The sequence below is a fragment of the Benincasa hispida genome, chromosome 9, assembly GCF_009727055.1.
Source record: "Benincasa hispida cultivar B227 chromosome 9, ASM972705v1, whole genome shotgun sequence".
Lineage (NCBI taxonomy): Eukaryota > Viridiplantae > Streptophyta > Magnoliopsida > Cucurbitales > Cucurbitaceae > Benincasa > Benincasa hispida.
In genome coordinates this window covers 78,638,922-78,662,124 of record NC_052357.1, presented here as the reverse complement: position 1 = coordinate 78,662,124, position 23,203 = coordinate 78,638,922, and the positions used below count along the sequence as shown (strand labels likewise).

General features: G+C 32.9%; 3 protein-coding genes across 4 annotated transcripts; 2 read left to right on the top strand and 1 right to left on the bottom strand.

Annotated features, from left to right (window-relative positions):
* Nucleotides 1–703: 703 nt before the first annotated feature.
* Nucleotides 704–10,209, top strand: LOC120085930 (spindle and kinetochore-associated protein 2). Of its 2 annotated transcripts, none has more exons than XM_039042256.1 (6): nucleotides 704–899; nucleotides 2,099–2,194; nucleotides 3,285–3,410; nucleotides 6,030–6,069; nucleotides 6,578–6,693; nucleotides 10,077–10,209. In XM_039042256.1, exons 1-5 carry the CDS (start codon nucleotides 765–767, stop codon nucleotides 6,649–6,651), a joined length of 471 nt encoding a protein of 156 aa, XP_038898184.1. In that variant the 5' UTR covers nucleotides 704–764; the 3' UTR covers nucleotides 6,652–6,693; nucleotides 10,077–10,209. The 2 variants fall into 2 exon arrangements, with proteins under 2 accessions (XP_038898184.1, XP_038898183.1); XM_039042255.1 differs by lacking the exon at nucleotides 10,077–10,209 and adding an exon at nucleotides 7,408–7,833.
* Nucleotides 10,178–12,836, bottom strand: LOC120085931. Its single transcript, XM_039042257.1, has 3 exons — nucleotides 12,397–12,836; nucleotides 11,551–11,700; nucleotides 10,178–10,503 (listed from the first exon to the last, which is right to left on the bottom strand). Exons 1-3 carry the CDS (start codon nucleotides 12,628–12,630, stop codon nucleotides 10,423–10,425), a joined length of 465 nt encoding a protein of 154 aa, XP_038898185.1. The 5' UTR covers nucleotides 12,631–12,836; the 3' UTR covers nucleotides 10,178–10,422.
* Nucleotides 12,837–17,442: 4,606 nt separating this feature from the next.
* LOC120086482 (VQ motif-containing protein 4-like) lies at nucleotides 17,443–18,283 on the top strand. Its single transcript, XM_039043157.1, has one exon. The coding sequence runs from the start codon at nucleotides 17,553–17,555 to the stop codon at nucleotides 18,093–18,095; it is 543 nt and encodes a 180-aa protein (XP_038899085.1). The 5' UTR covers nucleotides 17,443–17,552; the 3' UTR covers nucleotides 18,096–18,283.
* The last annotated feature ends 4,920 nt before the right edge of the window (nucleotides 18,284–23,203 follow it).

Here is a 23,203-nt window from a genome sequence, read left to right as displayed (position 1 = left end):
AATAATATCTTACAATTCTAATAAGTAAAAACCTTTTCCACCCTCAAATAGCACACATGTGGTTGTGCATAAATAGAGAAATCATATAATTGTACCGTTGGATCTGATTTTATTTACAAAATTTGTATCTAATCGTTATTAGAAGTATGGAGATTATTGTTGAAATGATATAAGATTAAATTTGTCTTTATCTATCAACTTAAACGTTTGGGTTAATTGACGATTTAAGATAATATTAGAGCAGAGATTGGTTCATGATGTTATGTGTTCAAATTCGTACTTGGTGATTTTGGTTCATGATGTTATGTGTTTAAACTTGTACTTGGTGATTTTTCCTATCAACTTAAACTTATGGGTCAATCGGGGGTTTAAGAATTATTGAGATTCAAATATACTTGAAAAACTATTTCGAATGACTGTCAAATACTCTATTTTTTTTTTTCAAAATGACTCGTTGAAAATAAACCCTTAGAAAATTTATTTAAAACACACCCTTTATTCAAAATGTTTTAGCAATTCTGCAATAGTCATTTCTTTGATTTTACAACTTATGAAGGCTATTTTCTGAAAACCCTTGAAAGATATTTGAGATTAATTTTCTTAATTTCGAGGCAAAATGGATAATATAACACGTGGCGCAATGTAAATGCATCCATCACATCAGCGAAACTTTCATTTGAAAGAAGGCAAATAAAAAGAAGAATCTATTGGCGCGGAAGGAGCTTCAAATTGAGAGAGCGCGAAAACCCTAGCAGAGAGAGAATATGGTTCTCGATCATCTTCACCAACATCATCAAGCGGCCGATGGATTGACGAACTTGTTCACGAAGGCCAATCACGATCTCTCGGTAGTTCAGTACAGGCTCGAGAAGGAGTTTCAGCAAATCTATCCGGAAAGCGTAAGAGCAACACGATCTTTTTCTTCTTCTCGTTAATTGAATGGAGGCACTAATTAGTTTAAGGAGGGATTTATCGGGCTTGAAATGAATGTTGAATTGTTTAAGACTCTTTACGGTGCTAGTGTTTCACAGTGCCAGTGCCAGATCTTTGAGCTTAATGTAGAATTACTTCAATCAACAGCGTAAGAGCATCTAGGCTTTCTCTATCTTCTTAATCGAGCCACTGATTGGTTTGAGATGTCAAGATCTGGACCTTAATGTTTAACTATTTCGTTCTCTCTTTGCTGTTGTTTTACTGTAACAATACAAGATCACGAGCTTAATGTAGAATTATTCAATTCTACTACGTAGGAGCAAGTAATCTATCCTGACAGTAAGAGCCACATACGTTTTTCTTTTTCTTCTTCTTCTTCTGAATGGAGGCACTATTTGGATTGAGGAGGACCTACAAGTTCTTGTACTCAATACTTTGGCTATTGGCATTTCACAGTAGTATCACAAGATCTTGAGCTGCTCATGAGCTTGATGTTGAATTATTTCGTTCTACAGTGTAAGAGCAAGTAATCTATCCTGATAGAGCTAGGCAACATAATTGTTTTTTTTTTTTTTTTTTTTTTTTTTGGTGTCGAGGTTCTATTTGGAGGAAGAAGTAGCTAGATCTTGAGCTTAACGAAGAGTTATTTCATTCTTCTATTAGAACGGCAGTACTATTGCAAGATTTTGTGCTTATTGTAGAATTGCTTCCTTATCTCTTGCCAGACAGTTTATTTCATACTGCTAACCAACAATTTGTTGTGGTTCTTGATTTTATAATGTTCATTTTGCAGTATAAATATTGTTGTTCTGAGAATGGATTATGGAATTTTCAGGTCGAAGTTTTCTGAAAATTTGATCACCCATAATTTCTCTTCATTTTCGAATTTCTGATTCTAGTGAGCTTTTTTGATGCTTGGTAAAATGTCTGATTATTGCCCTTTTTTTTTTCCGATAATGTTTGCAACTATGTGGCAATGAAAATGGATTCAAACACTCCTAATGTCAGAGATTAGTCTTTGTTAGACGGTTGAGATTAGAAATCCTCTTTGAACATGTAACGAGTACGAGGCTGGAATATCTCGATGTACAAAGTTTATGTCTTACTGGAAAATACGAATACAAATTTATTGTTGCTCAAGTTGTGGTTTTCATTTTGTTTGCAGGCGAATCCAATGAAGTTAGTTTCTAGGATAAAGAAGATACGGGATGATATATCAACATTGAAAGAGCAGTGTCGTGAAGTTTTGATGGCCAAACAGGTATTTTTCTTGATTTATTTTCTCCAGAAAGGTATTGGCTAGAGGAAACACACGCGTTTGAACTGCTAGATCATGCTCTGTATGTACCGACGTTTTTTCCCCCCAAGAATTAGATCTGCAACTCCATTCCACTTAGATCCCATGTGATGGAGTATCTCAATAAATTCCTATAAAAAGGATATATTATATCTCAATAAATGAAATACGATGTTTGAAAATATGATGACTGATGGTAATAGGATGAATGTATTTGGTGGGTGGAAACGTGATCTATATTTTTATCATATATAAGTTAAAATGTAATTGTATGTTTCATAATATTTATATCGAGAGTATTTTATTTTATGTATTATGCACACTGAATTTAAAAATTATTTCTAGTAAATAAATTCTAACTCAATAACCATTTGTTTTTTATTTTTATGCTTTTGAAATTCATGTTACTTTCCAATTTTCTTGACATGGTTTTCACCTTTCTTAGTGAAACATTTGGATTTTTAGTCAAATTCTACAAACAAAAACTACTTAAAAATCACTCTTTTTTAGTTTTCAAACCTTGTTTTTGTTTTCCAAAACACCAAGTAGAAAGTGGATAACAAAATAAAGAAACTTGTATGTGGTAAAGTAATGTTTATAAACTCAATTTTTAAAAACCAAAAATTAAATTCTAAGGCTAGCTCCATTTGATAATCGTTTAATTTTCTATTTTTAGAAAAATATACTTATGAACAACACTGACATTTTTTTAAAAAACATTCACTTACCCATGTCCTTAAAAAACCAAACCAAGTTTGGAAAACTCAAGAAACAATGAAGTTTGGTTAATGTCTTGGTAGTTGGTGCCTCTTTTGCTCTTTTATCGGAGGACAAGGATTGAAAATGACATTTGTACATTGAGGAACGGCTTTGACATGTATGCTATTTTTTCTTGTTCTGGAACTGAAGTTGATTTATCTCGATACCTATTACTAATTTTTTTAGAGGAATGACTCTGACATGTACAGTATTTGTTCTTGTTCTGGAACTGAGACTGAATGATTTCAATAAATATTGCTAATTTATGCAACGATGATGTGCTGTTCAAATGCAGGATGTAATTGATAAGGCTCGGACAGTTCTGGTTGGGAACAGAAACATGCTGCAAAAATTGCAAGCATCCATGGGCGTACCCTTTGTCAGCGATCTCGATGATCCTGCATTTGCTGAATTCAAGCAGGTATTCATCGTCAATGCCCCTTGGTTTGCATTTTGTGGTCAGTACTGGTGCAACACATTGCTTATTCCTTTGGCCTAAGACCGAATTTCATTAGGTTAGGGTACCTCCTAACAAGAAATTACTCAAGAACAAGGAATGGATTCAAGATAATCAAATATGGAAATATATGAAAATATATTAAAATATGCTATAATCTCATAAGAAAAGTAACAAGATAATTCCTAGCCTATCGAGAGGGCTAGTCTCTCCCAAATTCCCAAATTAGGAAATCCCACTACATTCTTCATACTTCCCTCCAACCCCGCATTCTATTTATAACTAAAATCCCTAACAAATTTCATGTCTAATTACTCATATGCCCCTTCTAATCACCCTACTAATATTCCACTAATTATCCCGATATTCCTAATTAGAGGCCTTACAATATTCCGCCCTTCGAAGATATCTTGTCCACAAGGTTACAAAATATGATCCCAAAAATTGGGTTTCTTTTTTCTTTTTTCTTTCTTTTCTTTTCTTTTAAAAAGGGTTGAACAAATAGAGCATGGGCTCCAATTTCTTCATTTGGATTCAGCCTATTAATCAGCCCATGACCCCACATTCTCCCAGTAGCTCAATTTTTTTCTAATGGACTAGGCCCACGGTCAACTTGCTATCCAAAATTAAACTCCAGCTTACTCTTAATCAAGATCCACTGTCCATTTTTAAAGAAATCACATATTGGGCCCCTTCTTGTTGGGTTGGCCCAATCCTTTCAAAACCTAATCGTCTACCATCCTTCCTTCCCAGCTTTTTACATGTCACTGTCCCACCTCCTAGTGACCATTGTTCTTCTTGAATAGAAGGAAATAAATGGGCTTGCGATCCCATCCCAAATACACTCACGAAAAATAGGGTCTCATGTTTTGCAACAACCGGTTCCACCTCTTGACATTTCACGTGGGCAGGAAATAATTTTCCCACGTAATCACGAATTTTGCAACCCTTCCCAACCGTCTTCTCCATCCATTGCAAACTAGTGTCTGCAAATATCACGGCGTACCACCTCTCCTTTGCACGACCGTCAATGATTGTCAGCACTAACTTCTTCGCCTTCATACCTTCTCTGCCCTTGATGACCGTTGATGAGATTTTCTTCCCTTCGATGTTTCCTCTGCCGCCCGTCACCCCGTGATGGCCAAGTAATCGCCAACATCTTCCTTCTCGTTGCGACCATTCATCCTCTATAACTCCTCGCAACAACATATTCTTCATCTCCGTCTGTTTTGTTGATTTTCCTTGCCTCATGGATTCGACTTTCAGCCACTGACGAATTTTATAATGATGTGGTCCTCGAAGCTTTCACTCCAGCCAACCAGATCCTCGCGCTGCCAATACCGGCCTCCTTCGATGTCATCTCCAGGGTTGTCATACTCCAATCTCTGTTGCCCTTCTTTTCGAAGCTTGCATCGACGCCTTCCCTGACGATTCATCTTTGGCCATCCATGCCATTGCTGTCAGTAATGACCTCCCTCGATTCGCTTTCCTGTTTCTTTGGTTTGATCACGTGTTCGTTGGCAGGTTCTTCTTCCTCTTTCTCTTTCGGCCCTCGTCTTGCTTGTTCCCCTATTTGACCACTCGATCGTTCTTCCTCTGTTTGCCCCTTCTCCTCCGCACTCGTATTTTACTCCTTCCCTTCCTCGTCTCACTAACTTTCAACATTTTTAGAGTTCGAACATTCTGGCCTTTCCTTTCTCGTTGTGTTTTTGACTCCGCTGTTGCCGATTCTTCTTTCTTTCCTTCCTTCTTGCCTTGCCGATTGGTTCCCCCTAACTTTTTTGGGAGGGATACTCGGGTATGATCGTCGTCTTCCCGCCACTCTTCGAACTCAACTAGATAGCTTTCGAATTAGGTTTTCTTTCTTTGCTTTGATGATGGCTAATCTTCTCCCTTCTCTTTCGGCCCATCTTTGCTGGGAATCCCTGATCCTTTGCCTTATTTCTCTCATGTCTCTCTGTATCTCTAATAATGCGTCAATTCCTTGATCATGATCTATAATTAAAATTGGTATTCCTGGATGAACGACCTTATACCAATTTGTTAGGATGCCTCCTAACAAGAAATTACTCAAGAACAAGTAATGAATTCAAGAACAATCAAATATGAAAATATATGAAAATGTATTAAAGTATGCTATAATCTCATAAAGAAAGTAATAAGATAACCCCTAGCATTTTGAGAGGACTAGTATCTCCAAAATTGCCAATTTAGGAAATCCAACTAAAATATGGAAATATTCATCTTCTTTAGCTATATGAAAGATTAACACAGTGAAATGGACATTTTAACCATTTTTGTCTCAACTGCTCTATCTGCTTTATTGTGATTTAAAAGGGTTGCAATTTCCAAGTGGTGCTTATAGTATTTGTACCATTTGCCAGCAAGCAACCAATATTAAATATGCAAAAGCCTTTCTTAGGATTGGATATCCACATTGATGGTAAGTGGGTATCTCGATCCCTTGGATAAAGCTTACACGACCACGTGTCTCACCCTCTCCATGTAGAAGCTTAGTGTTTTTTAAGTACTTGCAAAGTCATTGTTTAATGCTAAACCATATCCTGAAATCGTTTCCTGTAGATCACTGAAGAGTGGACAAGACAAGTTCAATCAAAATTTGGTAAGGATTCTTTTCAAGCTTTATATGAAGCTTCTAATGCAAGTAAATTGTCTGTGCCTGTTTTTTTTTTAAAGGGGAATATATATAGTTCGTTACTTGCTGCTTGTGAAATCAACCATACAAGCTTTATGCCAATTGAATTTGCTCATGTGGGGATTGATCACATTTGTCTTTTTAGACCAACCGTATGTATATAATTTGATATTCGATACCATGGCAACAACTCCAAAAATTCAGCAACGGTTGGATTTGCTGCAGCATAGAAACTTGAATGTTCGGGTCTCCTGTCTTGCTTCACCTTCCCCTGCATAGCAGTTTTAGTAAGATTTATAATATGAGGGTTTGTAGCTTTCCCCGTCTGCCCTGCGGTGGGTGGTGCTTGTGTCGGGTGTGCTACACCTGAAACTTTTTCTTTCCAACTCTTCTGAAGTGGAAATTGAACCATCCTTTCAAATATATGTTTAGATGTATTACTTATAATGCATATTGTGTATTGGTGCCAATGCAGGGGAAGATGGGCAAGAGGACGCCGACTATAACGACGTCAACAAGTTGCTATTCTCGGCCGTAGTGCAGGCTTGATGGGTAGAGTTCCGAGAGCAAAATTAAGTTCCAAGTGTGCAGGTATCTCTCTAAGCTAAATTCATTATCCCGCCCTTCCGTCTACTAAAATCTCTATTATCTACATCTTTATCGACATTGACTAATTTATGAGGGGAAAAAATCTATGAAGCAAACTAGTAAGTTGTAAAATTGAGGAATAAGACGAGTTACATGAAAATATGAAGATCGAAAAAATATAATAAGATAAGATAAGATAAAGTATAAAATAACTAAAATTGAAATTATGTAAATAAGAAAATATGAGAAACTCTTTAATTTCTCACCCGTGGACAGATCTCTACCAAATGTCATTATTGATAGGTAATTTGGCCACTAGAATGTGATAATGGGAGAATCACTTTGGTCTTTAAAGGCACTATGGACGTCTGTTTGATATAAATGTTATTTAAAATTAATAAATAAGCATGTACTTACGTCATGGTAGTGCTCATGAAGTAGTAGGATTATGATAAGTTAGGGTATTATGGTCAAATCCTTGGGATTAGTTTCCATGATTGATTAGAATTAGGATTAGTTTCCTTGGTTTATTAGGATTGGGATTAGTTTCTGACTAATTAAGATTAGGATTAGTTTCTTTGATTAATTAGGATTAGGATTAGTTTGCTTTCCAATTCTCTATAAACAGAGAGATTGTCTTCTTGTATTGACAACTTTTGATTCATAATAAAGACTTTGATTTTTATTATTGGAGATTTCTCTCATTTTATCTCGTAGGCTACATCAATTTGGTATCAAAGCAGCCGTCTGGGCTAATGCTAACTGCCACTGGTAGAAGATCGAGAAACTCTTGGCGATGTCGATCGCAAGAGGGAGCTTCGTGAGCTGTGCTCATTGTTGAATAGTCCATATCTATATAGGGGAAACCCTTTAAATTTTAGAAAAAAAGAAGATACTGAGATTTTTTTTTCAAGATTTTGCTAGAATGGACTATTATCGATCAAAGATGGCAAAGAAAAAATATAGCAGTTGGTATAGGCAAGAAAGTCAAAATTTCTCCCAAAAGCAGTGTTGGAATTTTGATTCTAGTTTAGAAGAAGAATTTCAACATAATAATTTTGTCCGTGCTCGGTTTTCTCAAAGAACCTATCATTATCCACATTTGAAATTTGATTATAGTGATTCTAGTGATTCTGATGAAAATTCTAATGTAGTATGGATTAGAATAACAAGGTGACATTATCAACAAAGAGCTCGACAATCTAATCAAATTGGTTTCTCAAGAAATTGAGGTAAGAATTGGAAGTTAGGTGATTCAGAGTATGAAAGAAATTATGGTCACCAACATCAAAAAACATGAATCAGTGCAGCACAAATTTAGAGGTTGAAACATTTTCAAGAAAACAAAAATACTCAATTAAAAACACCTATCAAGAGAACTTTCGGAAGAGAATGAATGAAATTTGGGTTCTTTTGGAAAAAATTCAAGACAATTATAATCTTCAAGATTTTTCAAGAAACCATCAGAAGATCAAGAACTCAGCCAAATGGGTTGTGAAATTGTGCAAAAAATGAATGGAGTAGAAAAGAAAAAATCAATTGAAGATGAGTTGAGTAAGAAACGTAGAAAAATTGAAGAGGAGCTTCCATTGGAAGGAAAAAAAAAATCGATGGGACTAATGTGGAGGTTGCTCAATTCAAACTAGATGATGAGGAACTATTAATTGATGAAATCAACGATGGAGGTGTTGAAGAAGATGAAACCACTACAAAGAATGTGTCCAATTGGTCAGATCAATTAACTAAGCCACGCAACCAACCACAATTACCTCCATTGTGAGATAATATAATGGAAATTAGCCTTGACCACCAAGAAAGACAACAAGAGAATTGACTACATCTATGGTATGCAAAAAATGTCTAAGATTTACCAAGAATCGTTCAAGAACAACAAAGATCAAGGTTATATCAAAGAAAGTATTCGGTGGAATTGTGGAAAAAAGATACTTATGGGCAGCCTAATTCGAAGAAAATTGAAATTTTTTTCCATCATTCCTTAAAGAGTTTGCATATATTTTAACAAAGGATTTTTTGAACAACTTAATCCTTGAGATCATTGATAGAAATAATTTTCCGTTTCAAGAATCAAATATTCGATATATTGGCGTGACTCGTGAAAATTGAATGTTATTGATGCCTGATGTTCAAAGATGTGTCTGTTCGAATAGCTTACTTTTTTATTTTTATCCTCATTTTCGTTTTAAAACTCAAGGATTGTATTTTTGTTTTATTTTTTGTTTTTTTTTCAGGGATAGAATGATGTAGTAGAATTAGGATAAGTTTGGATATTATGGTCAAATCTTTAATTGATTTAGATTGGGATTAGTTTCCATAATTGATTAGAATTAGGATTAATTTCTTTGTTTTGTTAGGATTAGGATTAGTTTCTTTGATAAATTAAGATGATTAGTTTACTTTTCACCTTTCCATAAATAGAGAGATTGTCTTCTTGTATTGACAACTTATGATTCACAATAAAGATTTTGATTTTATCATTAGAGATTTCTCTCCTTTTATCTCAAGACTACATCAACGCATCTTTATGTTAATAATAATTCTTGTGATGTATAAAAATTTTAACATCGGAGCTTCCATTTACAAATGTTTTCGACACAAATACAAATACTTCTAAATCTTTTTCTTCTACACATGATCGTGTGTTGAGATAGTGAATCTCGTCTTATGAAATCATGAATCATCTTTAAATATCACTATTTGTTAGAATTCTTGGAGGTGTCCATTCTTTAAAGAAAAAAAAAATTCAAAAATCTTGGAGGTTATATTTAGCATGTCTTGAACTTTTAGATGTTTCACTTTTTAAGATTTGAATTTATCCAAATATTCTACAATGATCGTTTTATTTTTGGTAACCTTTCATATTCTAGAATAAGGTTTATTTGATGCCCAAAAATATTTGTAGTTTTAAATTCTAGAATAATTTAAGGTTTAAAATTGCATTTGCCCCTAAACCTTCATAGAATAAATAATTTAGTCAAGTAACAATTTAGTTTTAGAAATTAATGTTAAAGATTTAACGAGATTTATCAAACAAAATACAAACTCAACATGTTCATGAAATACAAAGTAAATATTATAGAAAAATATAAATTATCATTTATTTTTATAATATTTTTATGTTAAAGGATTGAATTATTACAAATTTGAAATTACAAGAATTGATTTGGAACAGAGTTTAGAGACCAAGTTTACAACCAGTTAGATTTTTTAATAATTAAGTAGAGATAATAAAGCTCTTCAACATGCGTTTGCTCTCTGCACTTGCCTCATTTTAAAACTTTCTCAAATATCCCTTCATTTCGAACATAAACGAGTTCTCATTGCAGGAAAAATAATCAAAATATGAATTTTTCAATTGGCTTAAGCAGGTATATTGATGCCATCGTTTTCGTTTTCTGAGACCACGAAGGAGATGCCATCCGTTTGACAAAAGCTAAAAAGGCGTCAAGGTGAATCAAAGCACATATCGTGAGCCAAATGTAATTTCAATATAAACTGTATATTGAACATCACAAATTTTACTATGAAATAATCTTTACATATCTGTACTCACTTGCTACTCAAATACAATAAATGTCATGAGGAAGCAATTTTTTACTCCACTATGAAATAATCTCAACTGCACTATGACCTGGTTATGAGATTAAATAATAACCAATATTTATGAAGAAAAATAGCTGACTTGACAGACCTGGAAGCAAGCGATGAGGCTATTTAGACTTTAGGGATGGGAGGCTCTCCCAACCACTTAGCCCGGTAACCTGTTCCCTTACAGTCGGAGCAACGCATAGAGCCCTGAAAAATAATGGAGTTGAACTCGCTATGAATCCTAGAAATAATTTTTTTAAAAAAAAAAAAATTTAAAGATTTTATAACTTATAAAGCTAAAGGCTTCACAACTAAACTTCGCTAGTTATCTCAAATGCTCCATAAATGTCAGAAATAGTTGTTCCTTTTATAGCATAGAAAAAACTGCATGAAGAGTGATTGAGGATAGAAAGTAGAAATCTAATAGAGAAATGGTTTTCATTTATGCTTTGTTTTTGTTTTTCTTATCTAATATCCCCCCAAGGAAAAAAGAAATGGGTGAAGAGAATGGATTGCATGAAGTTGAATTTATAATGGGTTTGAAATAACTTTTGGTGAACACTTTCAATGAAATTACTATTTCTGCATATATATATATATATAAACAAACTTTTCTGTAACTCACAATTAATTTATTATTATCAGTTTTAATTAATTACTTTAAAATGCTTTAAAATTATATTTCTCATTTCCATCTCAATGTTTTGTCAACTTCAAAAAATATATTTTTTAATATTTAAAGCTTCATTATTTTTAAGACCTTAATATTATAATATTAAGATGGAAAGTTTAGATTTTATAATATTTAAAATGACTCATTTAATATAAGCAAATTTAATATAAGCAATTTTATAAGGTTGTGACCAAAAATTTACAAAATGAATAGATTTTTAAAAAATACAAATGGGGAATTTTTTTCCCACGGGTATGGAGACGGGGATTGAAATAGGGGCCACCCCGTGGATATCTCTAATTGTAACTTAATTTCAATTATTTTACTTTGGTGATATGTCCATATTAACAATAATCGTTTCAGTAAATATTAGTTCTTAAAAAAGTACTTTTAATTAGATAAAAACACCATAAATCGTTTTACTGTCAACATTTTATTAAGTATTTATCTCATATGTCTGGATAAAAGCACTTCATAGCATGATAGCACCAGCAAACACACCGTGAAAGCGGTTCAAAACACATCCAATGATCCAAGGAAAAAAGAGAGAAGGTATGGGATCAAACCAGTTTCGTGATTACCTTGCCAGCACAAATGACACAGCTAGTGTTTCTGGAAGGAACTTGACAAAGCATGTTATCTCCAAGAATAAAGAAGCCAGTTCCTCTACACCATTGGCACTCAACATGTCCATTTGAGTTGCAAGAAGAGCAGCAAATAGGCGTTGGTTGCTGTCAACATATAATTAGGATTGTTAGGCTCTTCATGATGCGCATTCAATTCATCCTAGGTTCGTGCAGGAACGCACTGAATAATTTTTCTTTTAAAAGTAGAAATCATATTACAATAACATGATGAACAGGAAACAATTATAGGCTACAATTCCAACGAATTTGAACATTCTACTACTATATTGGTGAAGACGGATGTTAATTCTAAATTGCCATAGCACGACAAAAGAATCAGAGATTAGGAAATTCATCGGTTCCTCCATCTGATCGCGTTACACCAGAAAAAGAACGTTAGTGAACGGGCGCGCGTTATGTTGTGACGACTGGTTTCTTCGATTAGGTTAACAAATGTTGCCATTAATCTTTGCAGACTTAACTAGATTCAGCGAATTAGGATTGAAAATTTGTGGTTCCTCATCCTCATCCACCTCCTGACTACGAAAACAGGAAAGGAATGTGAACGGACAGGCTAGTTGAATTATTATGACTAATTTCCTCGATTAGGTTCCTAAATGTCTCTATAAATACTCACAGAGTGTTAGAGGAAATGAATATTTCAATCTTCGTTAGAAAGAAAGACGTAGCCTAAGAAAGAGGAAGAGATCATCCACTGGTTCTACCGTCGTTCAAAGCACAGGCAGAGAGATAGCTAAATGAAACAGCCATAAAATGAAATGAATATAAGATCGCGAGTACCTGAGAGATCTCCCATGCTTGCTCCATCCTCTTGACGAAATCGGAGTTTCCATAAGAATCCACCATGGAAGCTCGCACGCCACAAATCCTAGACTTGAATAGCCTCGAATCGATGAACGAAACACGATTCACAGCCAATCCAGAGCCGATTGATATTGTTCTCGTAGAAGCAAATCCTTTGCCGTCAATCGATTTCGCCATAATCACAGGCTTCCAACACACAGAACTCGTCATTTCTCACCGTTTCTTCTCGCCTCAATCACGTTCCTCCAGGAAAGAACAATCGGATTCTTCTTGTGCGATTTTGTTTGAAACACGAACCGCCAGAGAAATTCTCTGATATTCAAAGAAAGACACGGAGCCGAGAAAGTGGAAGATATCTTGGAGGGTTTCTTTCGGGCCCGCCCTCATGTTCGGTATTCGGAACGAAAGAAGAATTTTCGTTTTTGAATCTCTCTCCGCTTGATTTCTTCTTCTTATCAATGCCAAAATTTGACCCTCCAACCTTAGCGTTTTGGGCCTGCTTCAGCCCATTAAGAGCCCATCTCTTTCCTTTGGCCCATTAAGAGCCCGCCTTGTTTCTTCAGCCCATTAAGACGTTAAACGTTTGGGCATTTAAAGCTCTCCTCCACAACTTTGAACTTCTTATTCTTCTTTCTTTTTTTGTGTTATAAATTTTGCGGCAAATATCAATTTAAACCTCATTATGTTTTAGTTAGATATATTTATAAAAGTTCAAAATTTTAATTGATATAATTATTAGTTTGAGGTTTAAATTGATACAATCTCCAAAGTTTGGGGTTTAAATTGATACAACCCCAAAATACAAGGGTATAAATTGATATTTACCTAAATTTGAATTTATGATGAACATTTTTTAAATATTTTTTGTAAAAAGAGTTTATGTAAAAATGACTTATTTAGAAAATATTTTTTCTTTAGTTAATCCAAATAGATCTTTAATGTGTCATTCACCGACAGTCATTCTACTACTCACAGAAGAATTTATCTGTTTGATAATTACACGAACTAAAATTTTGTTGTTCTTTATATTACTAGTGAACGATTAATTGTTAAATCACTTCCTATAATTGTAGAACATTTTAGTAACCTAAAGAGGTAGTGTTTGAATTAGATATAATCAGAATTGATTTAAAAATTTATAAAATACTAAATATAATTAAATAGAGGAGATTTCAAAAACTTTCTTATTCTTTCAAAATCTTTGTAATTAGTTGTTGAAAATTTTTAAGATAATTCTTGTTTATCAATATAAATGGGATAGATGGTGATTTGAATCTTTTAGGGACCATTTGGATTGAGTTTTCTCAATGTCCTGGAATTAAGGATGTCGGAATAAAATTACTGGGAATCAAGGATGACTATGTTCGGTTGTGCATAGGAAAACAATTTATAGGAATAGTATGTGGGAATTAAAAAAAAAAAATTGAGATTATGAAAACAAGTCCATGAAGGTTTATGCCTAAAGTGGACAATATCATACCATTGTGGAGATAGTTTGAGGGTCTTGTCCCTATCAAGCATTTGTTGAAATGCCTTGAATCTATTTGTTAGTGCTTCGAATAACCAAGTACGGGGTAGTGCGCTATTCTCTGTAATAATATTGTTCTCCCTCTGCCCGTGGACGTAGCTAATACACTGTTAGTGAACCACGTATATCTGTGTGTCGATCTTTTCTATCTCTATGTTCCCTTTTTTTTTTGTTCGTTAATTATCGATTTCGTAACAATATGATCGTTTAAATTATCTACACGATCGCTGAGTTCCGCTACACGATCGTTTACAAAATACTATACGATCATTTAAATTATCTACGCGATCGTTGAGCTCGGCTACACGATCGCTTAGTTCTAGTACACGATCACTGAGCTCTGCTAGACGATCGCTGAGTAACAAAATGCTATACGATCGCCTACCTAATGCTATACGATCGCCTACTCAATGCTATACGATCACTTACCAAATGCTACATGATCACTTACCAAATGCTACATGATCACTTACCAAATGCTATACGATCGCTGAGTAACAAAATGCTATACGATTTCTCGGCTGGAGGGAAGGAAAATTGTGGTAGGAAGCGGAAGAAGAAATGAAAACCCACATTTCGGGTATGCAATTCCTTCATTTGTGTGGGTAAAAGATACCTAGGAATTGGCTATAAATAAACAAATCCTACCAACCAAACATGGGCTTTGTAAACCCATTCCCATTCCCACCCTCTTTTCCCTCCAACCAAACGGCCCCTTGGGTCAAAGAAAACAACATATATCAATTATCGTTGAATTAAGCTCACTTTAACTTAAAATAGCCTTTTTCGATTTTACCTTTATTTGATCTTTAATTAACTATAACACAGTTTGGGTATGGTACTACCATGTGAAAGTAAACATGTATTCAATTTCAAACTTCGTAATATATGAGGCGCTTGTTAATTGAATGGATATCAATAAAAATATAGCCAGTTGTTAATTTTTAAAAGTTAAAATAGACTATTTAAAATTTTATGAATCTTCGAACCAAAATTGAAAGTTTGATAATCAAATAATATTTTAAAAAGTTAAAAAGATTAAAATAAAACAAACTCAAAAATTGAAGTATGGATTTGAGACTAAAATTATCTTTTCTTCCACGAAAATCAATGAAATAAACAATCGCCAAAAAATAAAGGAATTTGAAACTTCAATAGTTCTTTGTTTCGAAGTATACCAATTTTCAAAAAGAAAACAACTCCCTAAAACAACTACATAAGAAACAACAAAAATTATAGTCCTTACAAGGAGGAACTTCTATTAGAAGTTGGTTCTTTCTTGATCTATGATCTTTCATATATCCATTACATTTTTAGGTAAATTGTGAGAGCGACTCTACCTTTTATTTCAAGAAGAGAAAATACACATGGAATGTCTTTTTAAAAAACATAAAAGTTAAGAGAAAATAATTATAAATTTAAAAAACAAGAACAATTGCCAAGGAGGCCTTTGTTAAACTAAAGAATTCCTCTATAAATTGTTTAGATGAACTAAAATTGAAGTATATTAACGAAAGTCTTAACTTTTTTTATAGGATTTAATGATGTAAATTATTCTGTAAAACTGCTACAAGATGTTTTTTCACTCTTTCATATAGAGAGAGTATTTAAAAATATAGTACCGTCGTTATCAAATAGCCGAAACTATCTATTAAAACAAATCTCAAAATAGAGGAAGTAGTTTTGTTCCATATTTTGGAATGAAGTCTAATTGTGATTTTAGTCAAACTTATAATTAATTTCCTAAAAAGAAAAATAAGCAGATAGATTCGACTTCAACCCAGTTGCTTCTAGTATCCCATAGATGGACAAATAAGGGAATATTAAATATCAATTCTTAAACAAACATTCGAATTTTTAAAAAATAAAAATTTTGGCTACATTCGGTAACTATTTTATTTTTTGTTTTTAGTTTTTGAAAATTAAACATATTTTCTCATCATTTCTTACATGATTTGCATCATAATAGTTGAATTCTTAAACAAATTTAAAAAACAAAAACAAGTTCTTAAAAACTTTTCCCCCCTAAAATTTGGCTTGATTTTCTAAACTATTGATACTTCTAGTGCAATTGGGCTAGAGGGATTCGAATCATGGACTTTATGAATTCTAGCACATTCAGATGCCAATTGTGTTATGATTAGTTTGACAATAAAAAGTAGAAAACAAAAGAAAAAATTTGAAAGTGAATGTAGTATCTATAAGATTAATTTTTAAAACCAAATAGTAATCAAATAGGGTCTAATGATAAAGAATATTGAAATTTTCTAAACCATAGAGCAATTAAAATTAATCCCAAAATTTTCTCATTTAATTATTCTCCGTTTTAGGTTATGTTACACAAAGTACTATTACACTTTGGTGTAGATTTCACATACATGTACATTTAACCTTTGAAAATTTTGATTTTGACCATTAAATTTTGAAATGGTTGCAAAAATAAATAACCTTGAATTTATTATCAAATTTAAATTACAATTAATGCGAACCATATGTAATATCATTCATAGCTGATGGGTTAAAACTGATTATTATGCAAAATGATGATTTTAATAATATCTCTTAAAATTAAATAAATGATGGGGACGATTTTATGTTATCCTATACCCATATATCCCCTTAATTTGCATACCAAAGCTACTGCATCAATTTTCATTCCTTGTTTTAATTAAAAGAAGAAGAAGAAGATTTTTGGAATAAATTTCAAATTTTAAACGTAAAAATAAAAAGTTTCATAGTGTAGACCAATATATTAAATTTAGTCCACGTCTCATTATTTTCATTGATATTACTATATTTTTATGTATTCGACATCGACAAACGGGGTGAATCCACATTTTTATTACATCGTAGAAAAATTCACGAAACATAAGAAATAAATAATAAAAAGTCATTAATGTTTTCTAAAAAAAAGGTTATTAATGTAAATATAATAATAAATAAGCATGTTAACTTATTTTAAGGTCATGTTTACCCCACATGAAACATATAAATCAATTGTACTTTAAAAAGTGGCTCTATTTTATTACATCTGGTTTTGTTTATTTGTGATTCGTACTCGTATTGACATTTGGTGCCAACTTCCAAAGTGATAAGAGAAAAAAAAAACACAATTTGATTGATGAGTGGAGGACGATCAATTCAATTACATTCGAAAATTACGCTATTGTTACTGTTACCATTATCGTTAACGTTTGGGATCAAATGATAATGGTAATAGTAAGTATGACAAATTCATAATTTTAAGTATATTTACAATTGTGACTTATTACGATTGATCTATTAGTGAAATCTTTCTACGATTACACCAATTTTCATTAGTAGTTGCATAAATCACAAAATTTTTATAATTTATCTAGAAATATCTTTGAGTATCCATATAGATATTTCAATTGATATATCGGTAAAATTAAAGTTTTGATATTCTAAAAGTTACATTAAAAAAAAAAAAAAATGAAATAGTAAGTGTGAAGAAAACGCAGGCTGATAGGTACCGTTATAAAGATCATAGTCATTGGTCAGAAAATAACTTCCAAAAAGCTCAAAAGCACTGACTCACTCCTCTTTTCGCACCCACTCCTTTCTCTCTCTCTCTCTCTCTCTCATGGAAAAACATTTAATCGCCGCCTCTTCTCCGCCGCCGTCAACTTCTCCGACCACCTTCGTCCAAGCCGACACAAATTCCTTCAGAGACCTCGTCCAGAAGCTCACCGGTTTTGCCGGTGACTCCGAAAAGCTTCCGGTCACCCACCTCTCCAAGCTTTCCTCTTCGAAGCCCTTCCCTCCCTCCGCCACCGACTACCTCACCGGTCCTCGCCGGTCTCCGTTCAAGCTCCAAGAGCGCCGTCACACAATCCGGAAGCTAGAGATCAACCTCGGCTTCACCGGACCTTTCAAAAACTTGCCTCCGAGTCTTAAATCGCCGAATCCAACTCGCCGGGTCGACTCGCCTGTTCCGAGTCCGGTCACGCCTCTCGCCGCCGACTCGCTGTTTTTTCGAAAGCCCAGCATGGCCTCGCCGCTTTCTCCGCCAGTCACGGCGGAGGATAAGGCCATAGCTGACGGTGGATTTTATCTTCACCCGTCTCCGAGGAGTTCACAGCCGCCGGAGCTCTTGAATTTGTTCCCTACTAAATTCACCAAGTGAGCACTCTCAATATGCATAAAAGGACGAAAAGGGAAATTGTCTCAATTTTTTTTTCTTTAAGGAATGTCTCTGTATATTTTATTTTTTGTGCTATTTTTTCCAAGGATCCTGAAGCCTATCCATTGGAGTTATTGACTTTTATTAAGTTTTCAATAATTTGAAATATAATTAAAATGTGAACACAAAAATAGCACAACTCAGCTGTTATTAAGCTACTAATAGTTCAATTAGCAATTCAATTTAATATTAATTGGGGAAATTCTAATGAATAGAAAATTTTTAAAAATATTTAAAATTTATAACAAAAGTTCTAAAAGTATTTTGTATTTTTTGAACTTTTTATAGAAAATGTAAATATTTTTAAATATTTTTTATTTTTAAAAAAGTCCCATAATGTCGAATTAAAATTTATCATAAAGCATATTAGTGTATGTATGTAGTAACTGCACATAAGCTAGTTTGGATCATTACATATTATAACCATCCTAATTTTAATAGGAATGGTTGTAATGTCTATAACTTCAGGTGATGAGTTCAATTTTTTTTCCCTCAAAATTATTGAATTTTATTATCTATTCTATTTTGGATTGTGACAATGATAATCATAAATCTGTTTACTATACTTCACTTATCAACTTTAGATTTGTGTATTTTTAACTATTTTTTTAGAAAATATTTACATTTAAATTCATATTAATTTAAGATTTTCAAATATAGAACAATGAGCTAATTTATTTATAAATATAACAAAATATTACTGTCTATTAGTGATAGACATTCCTAGTCATCTATTAGTGTCAATGTGTATATAAATGATAGACTCTGATAAATGTCTATCAATGTCTATGATCACTGTTTATTACTGATAGATCGTGAAATTTTGTTATATTGGAAAATATTTCTAGCAGTTTTTTCGTTAAAAACAATTACTCCTATATTAGTTAATTAAATATAACTTTGCACTTATTTTTTTAAGTACAATGAGGTGGGAGATTCAAACCACATACATTTTGATCATTAACACATATTACATGTCAGTTAATCTATGCTCGCTTTTGACAACTTTGATTTTCCACTTTGATAATTTTCCACTAATTAAATTATATAGAATAACAAGAATCTTTAGATAAATTTCAACTTCATAAGTTTGATTTAAGACAATTTTTTGTTGGGAGAAAATTGTATATATAGAATTGAATACACTAATAATCTTATTATACCTCAACTACTAGAAAAAATACACTCAATGTATAATATTCAAACTCAAACGAAAGTTAGTTGGTGTAACAAGACTTAGATATGAAAATAACCAAAGACTTGAAAGAACCTAAAAAACTTTGGAAACTCCAAAACATAGTCAAGACATGCTTCTAATAAGTGTCTAAAGGCAATTATTCGTTCTACACTGGGCTGCAAGTAGACTACAACGATCATCCAGCAGGATACAATGAATAATTATAGTAGAACCGCAACCTCGAATTACTCACATATGGCAGAACTCTTGAAAACTTGCTCTTAACTCAACTCAAGAACAAAAGGAAGAAAGAACTAAATGAGAACACTTCAATTTGAAATGAGATACTACAAATGAAAAACTAAGTTGCTATTTATAGGCTAACAACTTATAACTCTCCAAAATACAAAATAAAATCAAATAAATACAAAAATTGAAGTAGTTGTCAAATCTAACTCAATTGAGTTGTTATTTGACATAAATCAAATATAACTCATTCAAATTGAAATAACTACAAATTTAACTTTCATACATGTTAAATTTGTACACGAAACATCATTTCAATTTAAAGTTCCAATCCAATTTGAAAGTTTCTAAACAATAAATCTAATCTACACAATTAAATCCATTTTATGTATCAAATCTTCATAAAATTTTCACTTTCTTTCACTATATATATCCAGCAATTCCACACATGAAAGAAATTGAGAAAAGCAAACAAAACCGTGGAGAGCAAACAAACCAAGTTATGCATTAGGAGAAGTGTCTTTTGAACTTGAACCCTTAGTGAATATCCATCAAATTTACTGAAGAAACAGTGAGACTAAGCTTTGGAACTATCATTCTCATTGGTGAATTGAGACAATAGATATCACAGACCACTCATCTTGTATCTTTTAGTTCTATAAATTTGTGTCTGTTTTGGTCCTGGACAAAATCTTGAATTCACGAGAGTTTTAGAGAACATAAGCCATTTGAAAAGTTCTCATAGAAACGATCTTACTTCTACTCTCATATAGGTAATATTGATTAAGAGCATCTTGCCATTACTCCTCTTGTAAAATAAGATATCAATATAACTTTAACATCAACAGATCACATACTCTAGAACACCATAGAAATAGAAGAAACTACAAGTTTCTTAGTGTGTCAACTATGAATCATCCAGCTAGTTTGCTTATTGAACTTAGATCTTGGAATCTCCAGTCAACTTAGTGAGGTTACCACCAGATAACTCATTTCATAGGCTTTAGCCCCATTCCCTTCGATGTATATATGATTTGCTCTCTTGAAAATCCTTTTGTCAAAGGATTTACAATATTATCTTTTAACTTCACATAATCAATGTAAATTATTTCATTAGAGAGCAATTGCCTTATCGAATTATGTCTGCATCTAATATGTTGTGACCTACCATTATAGACATTATTCTTGGCTCTCATAGAAGCACCTAAATTGTCACAACAAATATATATTGCACTTATAGGCTTTGGCCATAGTGGAATATCTTCAAGAAAACTTCAAGACCATTCAACTTTTTCTCTTGCTTTATCAAGAGCTATAAACTCTGATTCCATAGTAAAACGTGCTATATACGTCTGTTTTGAAGATTTCTATGATATAGCTGCTCCACCCATGGTAAAAATATATCTACTGGTTGATTTAATCTCCATGCTATTAGAAATCCAATTAGTATCACTAAATCCTTCTAGTACATGTGGATACCTCATATAATGCAATCCACAGTCTAGAGTATACTTCAAGTACCTTAAAACTCCGACTAAAGTATTCCATTGATCATGCCTATGATTGCTGGTGTATCTTGCTAACCTTCTTACTGAATAGGCAATATCAAATCTTATGCAATTCATTATGTACATTAAGCTACCAATAACTCTAGAATATTCTAGAGAAGGTACACCTTCATCGTTGTTTTGCTTCAACTTACAATTTGGATCAAATGGAGTAACAACCGGCTTACTCTCAAAATGATTGCCCAACACTTTCTCTATATAGTGAGATTGAGAAAATATGTATCAACTTGGATTTCTTATTATTCGAATTCCAAGGATAACATCAGCAAAACTAAGGTCTTTCATATCAAAGTTGGATTTCAACATCCTTGTAGTGGAATCAATGACACTTCTAGTCGTGCCTATTATTAACATACCATCCATGTATAAGCATACAATGACACATTCTTGATCTATGATTTTAACATAGACACATTTATCACACTAATTTATCTTAAATGCATTTGATAACATAGTGAGATCAAACTTTTCATGTCACTGTTTGGGTGCTTGTTTCAACCCATAAAGAGACTTAACAAATTTACAAACTTTATCTTCAAGTCCTTTAACAACAAAACCTTCAGATTGTTCCATATAGATTTCTTCATCTAAATCTTCATTTAAAAATGCATTTTTTTTTTTTACATTCATTTAGTCTATTTCCAAATTTTATAAAGCTGCTATTGCAATTAATATCCTTATAGATATAATCCTCGTTATTGGAGAATAGGTAGCGAAGAAATCTAGCCCTTCTTTTTGGTGAAAGTCTTAAGCTATCGGGCTTTGTACTTCTCAATAGTGTTGTTAACCTTTAGCTTTCTCTTAAAAATCCATTTACTCCCAACCGGTTCACTTTCAGGAGGTAAATTAACCATACCCATGTATTGTTATGTAACATGGATTCTAACTCATTATTGATAAATTCTTCTCAATAAGGTGCATTAAGAGATGATACAACTTCTTAAAAAGTCTGAGGCTTACCTTCTATCATATAAGTTATGCAATCAGGTCCAAAAGAAGTCGCTTTCTTAGCTCTTTTGCTTCTTCTAGGTTCAGAATGTTCTGATCGTCTTGACCTTTCGAAGAACTAGTCTCATTAATTCTTTTGGCACCAATAATTTTGCATCATTCTTTCCTCAAAGGAAATATATCCTAAAAAAATCTAGCTTCAATAGATTCCATTATGGTATTATTATTAATATCATATATATTTTTGTTTAATTACCATGAATCTATAAGCATCACTATGCATTGCATAGCCTTTAAATGCACAATCAATTGTCTTAGGTCTAAGTTTGGTCATTTTTAATAAAGGAACTTGTACCTTTGCCAAACACCCCCACACCTTCAGCATTTTACAAGGGTAACTTTCCATTCCACACTTCATAAGGCGACTTATTAATCTTCTTATGTGGAATTCTATTTAGTATAAAATTTGTTGTCAGCAAAGCTTCTCCCCACAAACTGTGAGGTAAACCTGAACTATTTAACATGCAATTAACCATGTCTTTTACAGTCCGGTTCTTTCTTTTAGTGTATAATGTGTTGTAGTTTGATGGATGATATCATTCACTTCACAGAATTCACAAAGTGATGATAATTCATATTTACCACCTCTACCTGATCTGAACACCTTTACTTTCTTCTCAAGTTGATTTTCAACTTCTGTCTTACATATTTTAAAAACATTAAATGTTTCATCTTTACTATGTAATAAATATACATAATAATATTTACTACAATCATCAATGAATGTGATAAAATATCTCTTACCACCTCTTATGGAAATACTTTTCATATCACATACATCATTGTAGATTAAATCAAGTAACTCATTACTTCTTTCCACAGATGAAAATGACTTTCTAGTAAACTTTGATTCAACACAAACTTCATATTTGTATCTATTATCTATTAAAGACGTCCAATTTCCTCATGGTGGGGCCTACCTCGAACGGGGTGGGGATTCCCCGATTAGGAGGCGAATGAGGGAGGGAATGGGGGAAAAATTCCCGTTGAGCTAAAAGGGGACGAGGACAAGGTAATCAATATGTTACATTTAAATATGTTAGATTCCATCC

Excerpts from the sequence above, each read along its gene's own strand:
- LOC120085930 (XM_039042256.1), top strand. The coding sequence starts at position 765 with ATGGTTCTCGATCATCTTCACCAACATCATCAAGCGGCCGATGGATTG. Across the intron at positions 900-2,098 it reads AGCAAATCTATCCGGAAAGC|GCGAATCCAATGAAGTTAGT; the intron begins GTAAGAGCAACA and ends TTTTGTTTGCAG. Across the intron at positions 6,070-6,577 it reads ACAAGTTCAATCAAAATTTG|GGGAAGATGGGCAAGAGGAC; the intron begins GTAAGGATTCTT and ends GTGCCAATGCAG.
- LOC120085931 (XM_039042257.1), bottom strand. The coding sequence starts at position 12,630 with ATGACGAGTTCTGTGTGTTGGAAGCCTGTGATTATGGCGAAATCGATT. Across the intron at positions 11,701-12,396 it reads AAGCATGGGAGATCTCTCAG|CAACCAACGCCTATTTGCTG; the intron begins GTACTCGCGATC and ends ATATGTTGACAG. Across the intron at positions 10,504-11,550 it reads GTGTCATTTGTGCTGGCAAG|GGCTCTATGCGTTGCTCCGA; the intron begins GTAATCACGAAA and ends ATTATTTTTCAG.
- LOC120086482 (XM_039043157.1), top strand. The coding sequence starts at position 17,553 with ATGGAAAAACATTTAATCGCCGCCTCTTCTCCGCCGCCGTCAACTTCT.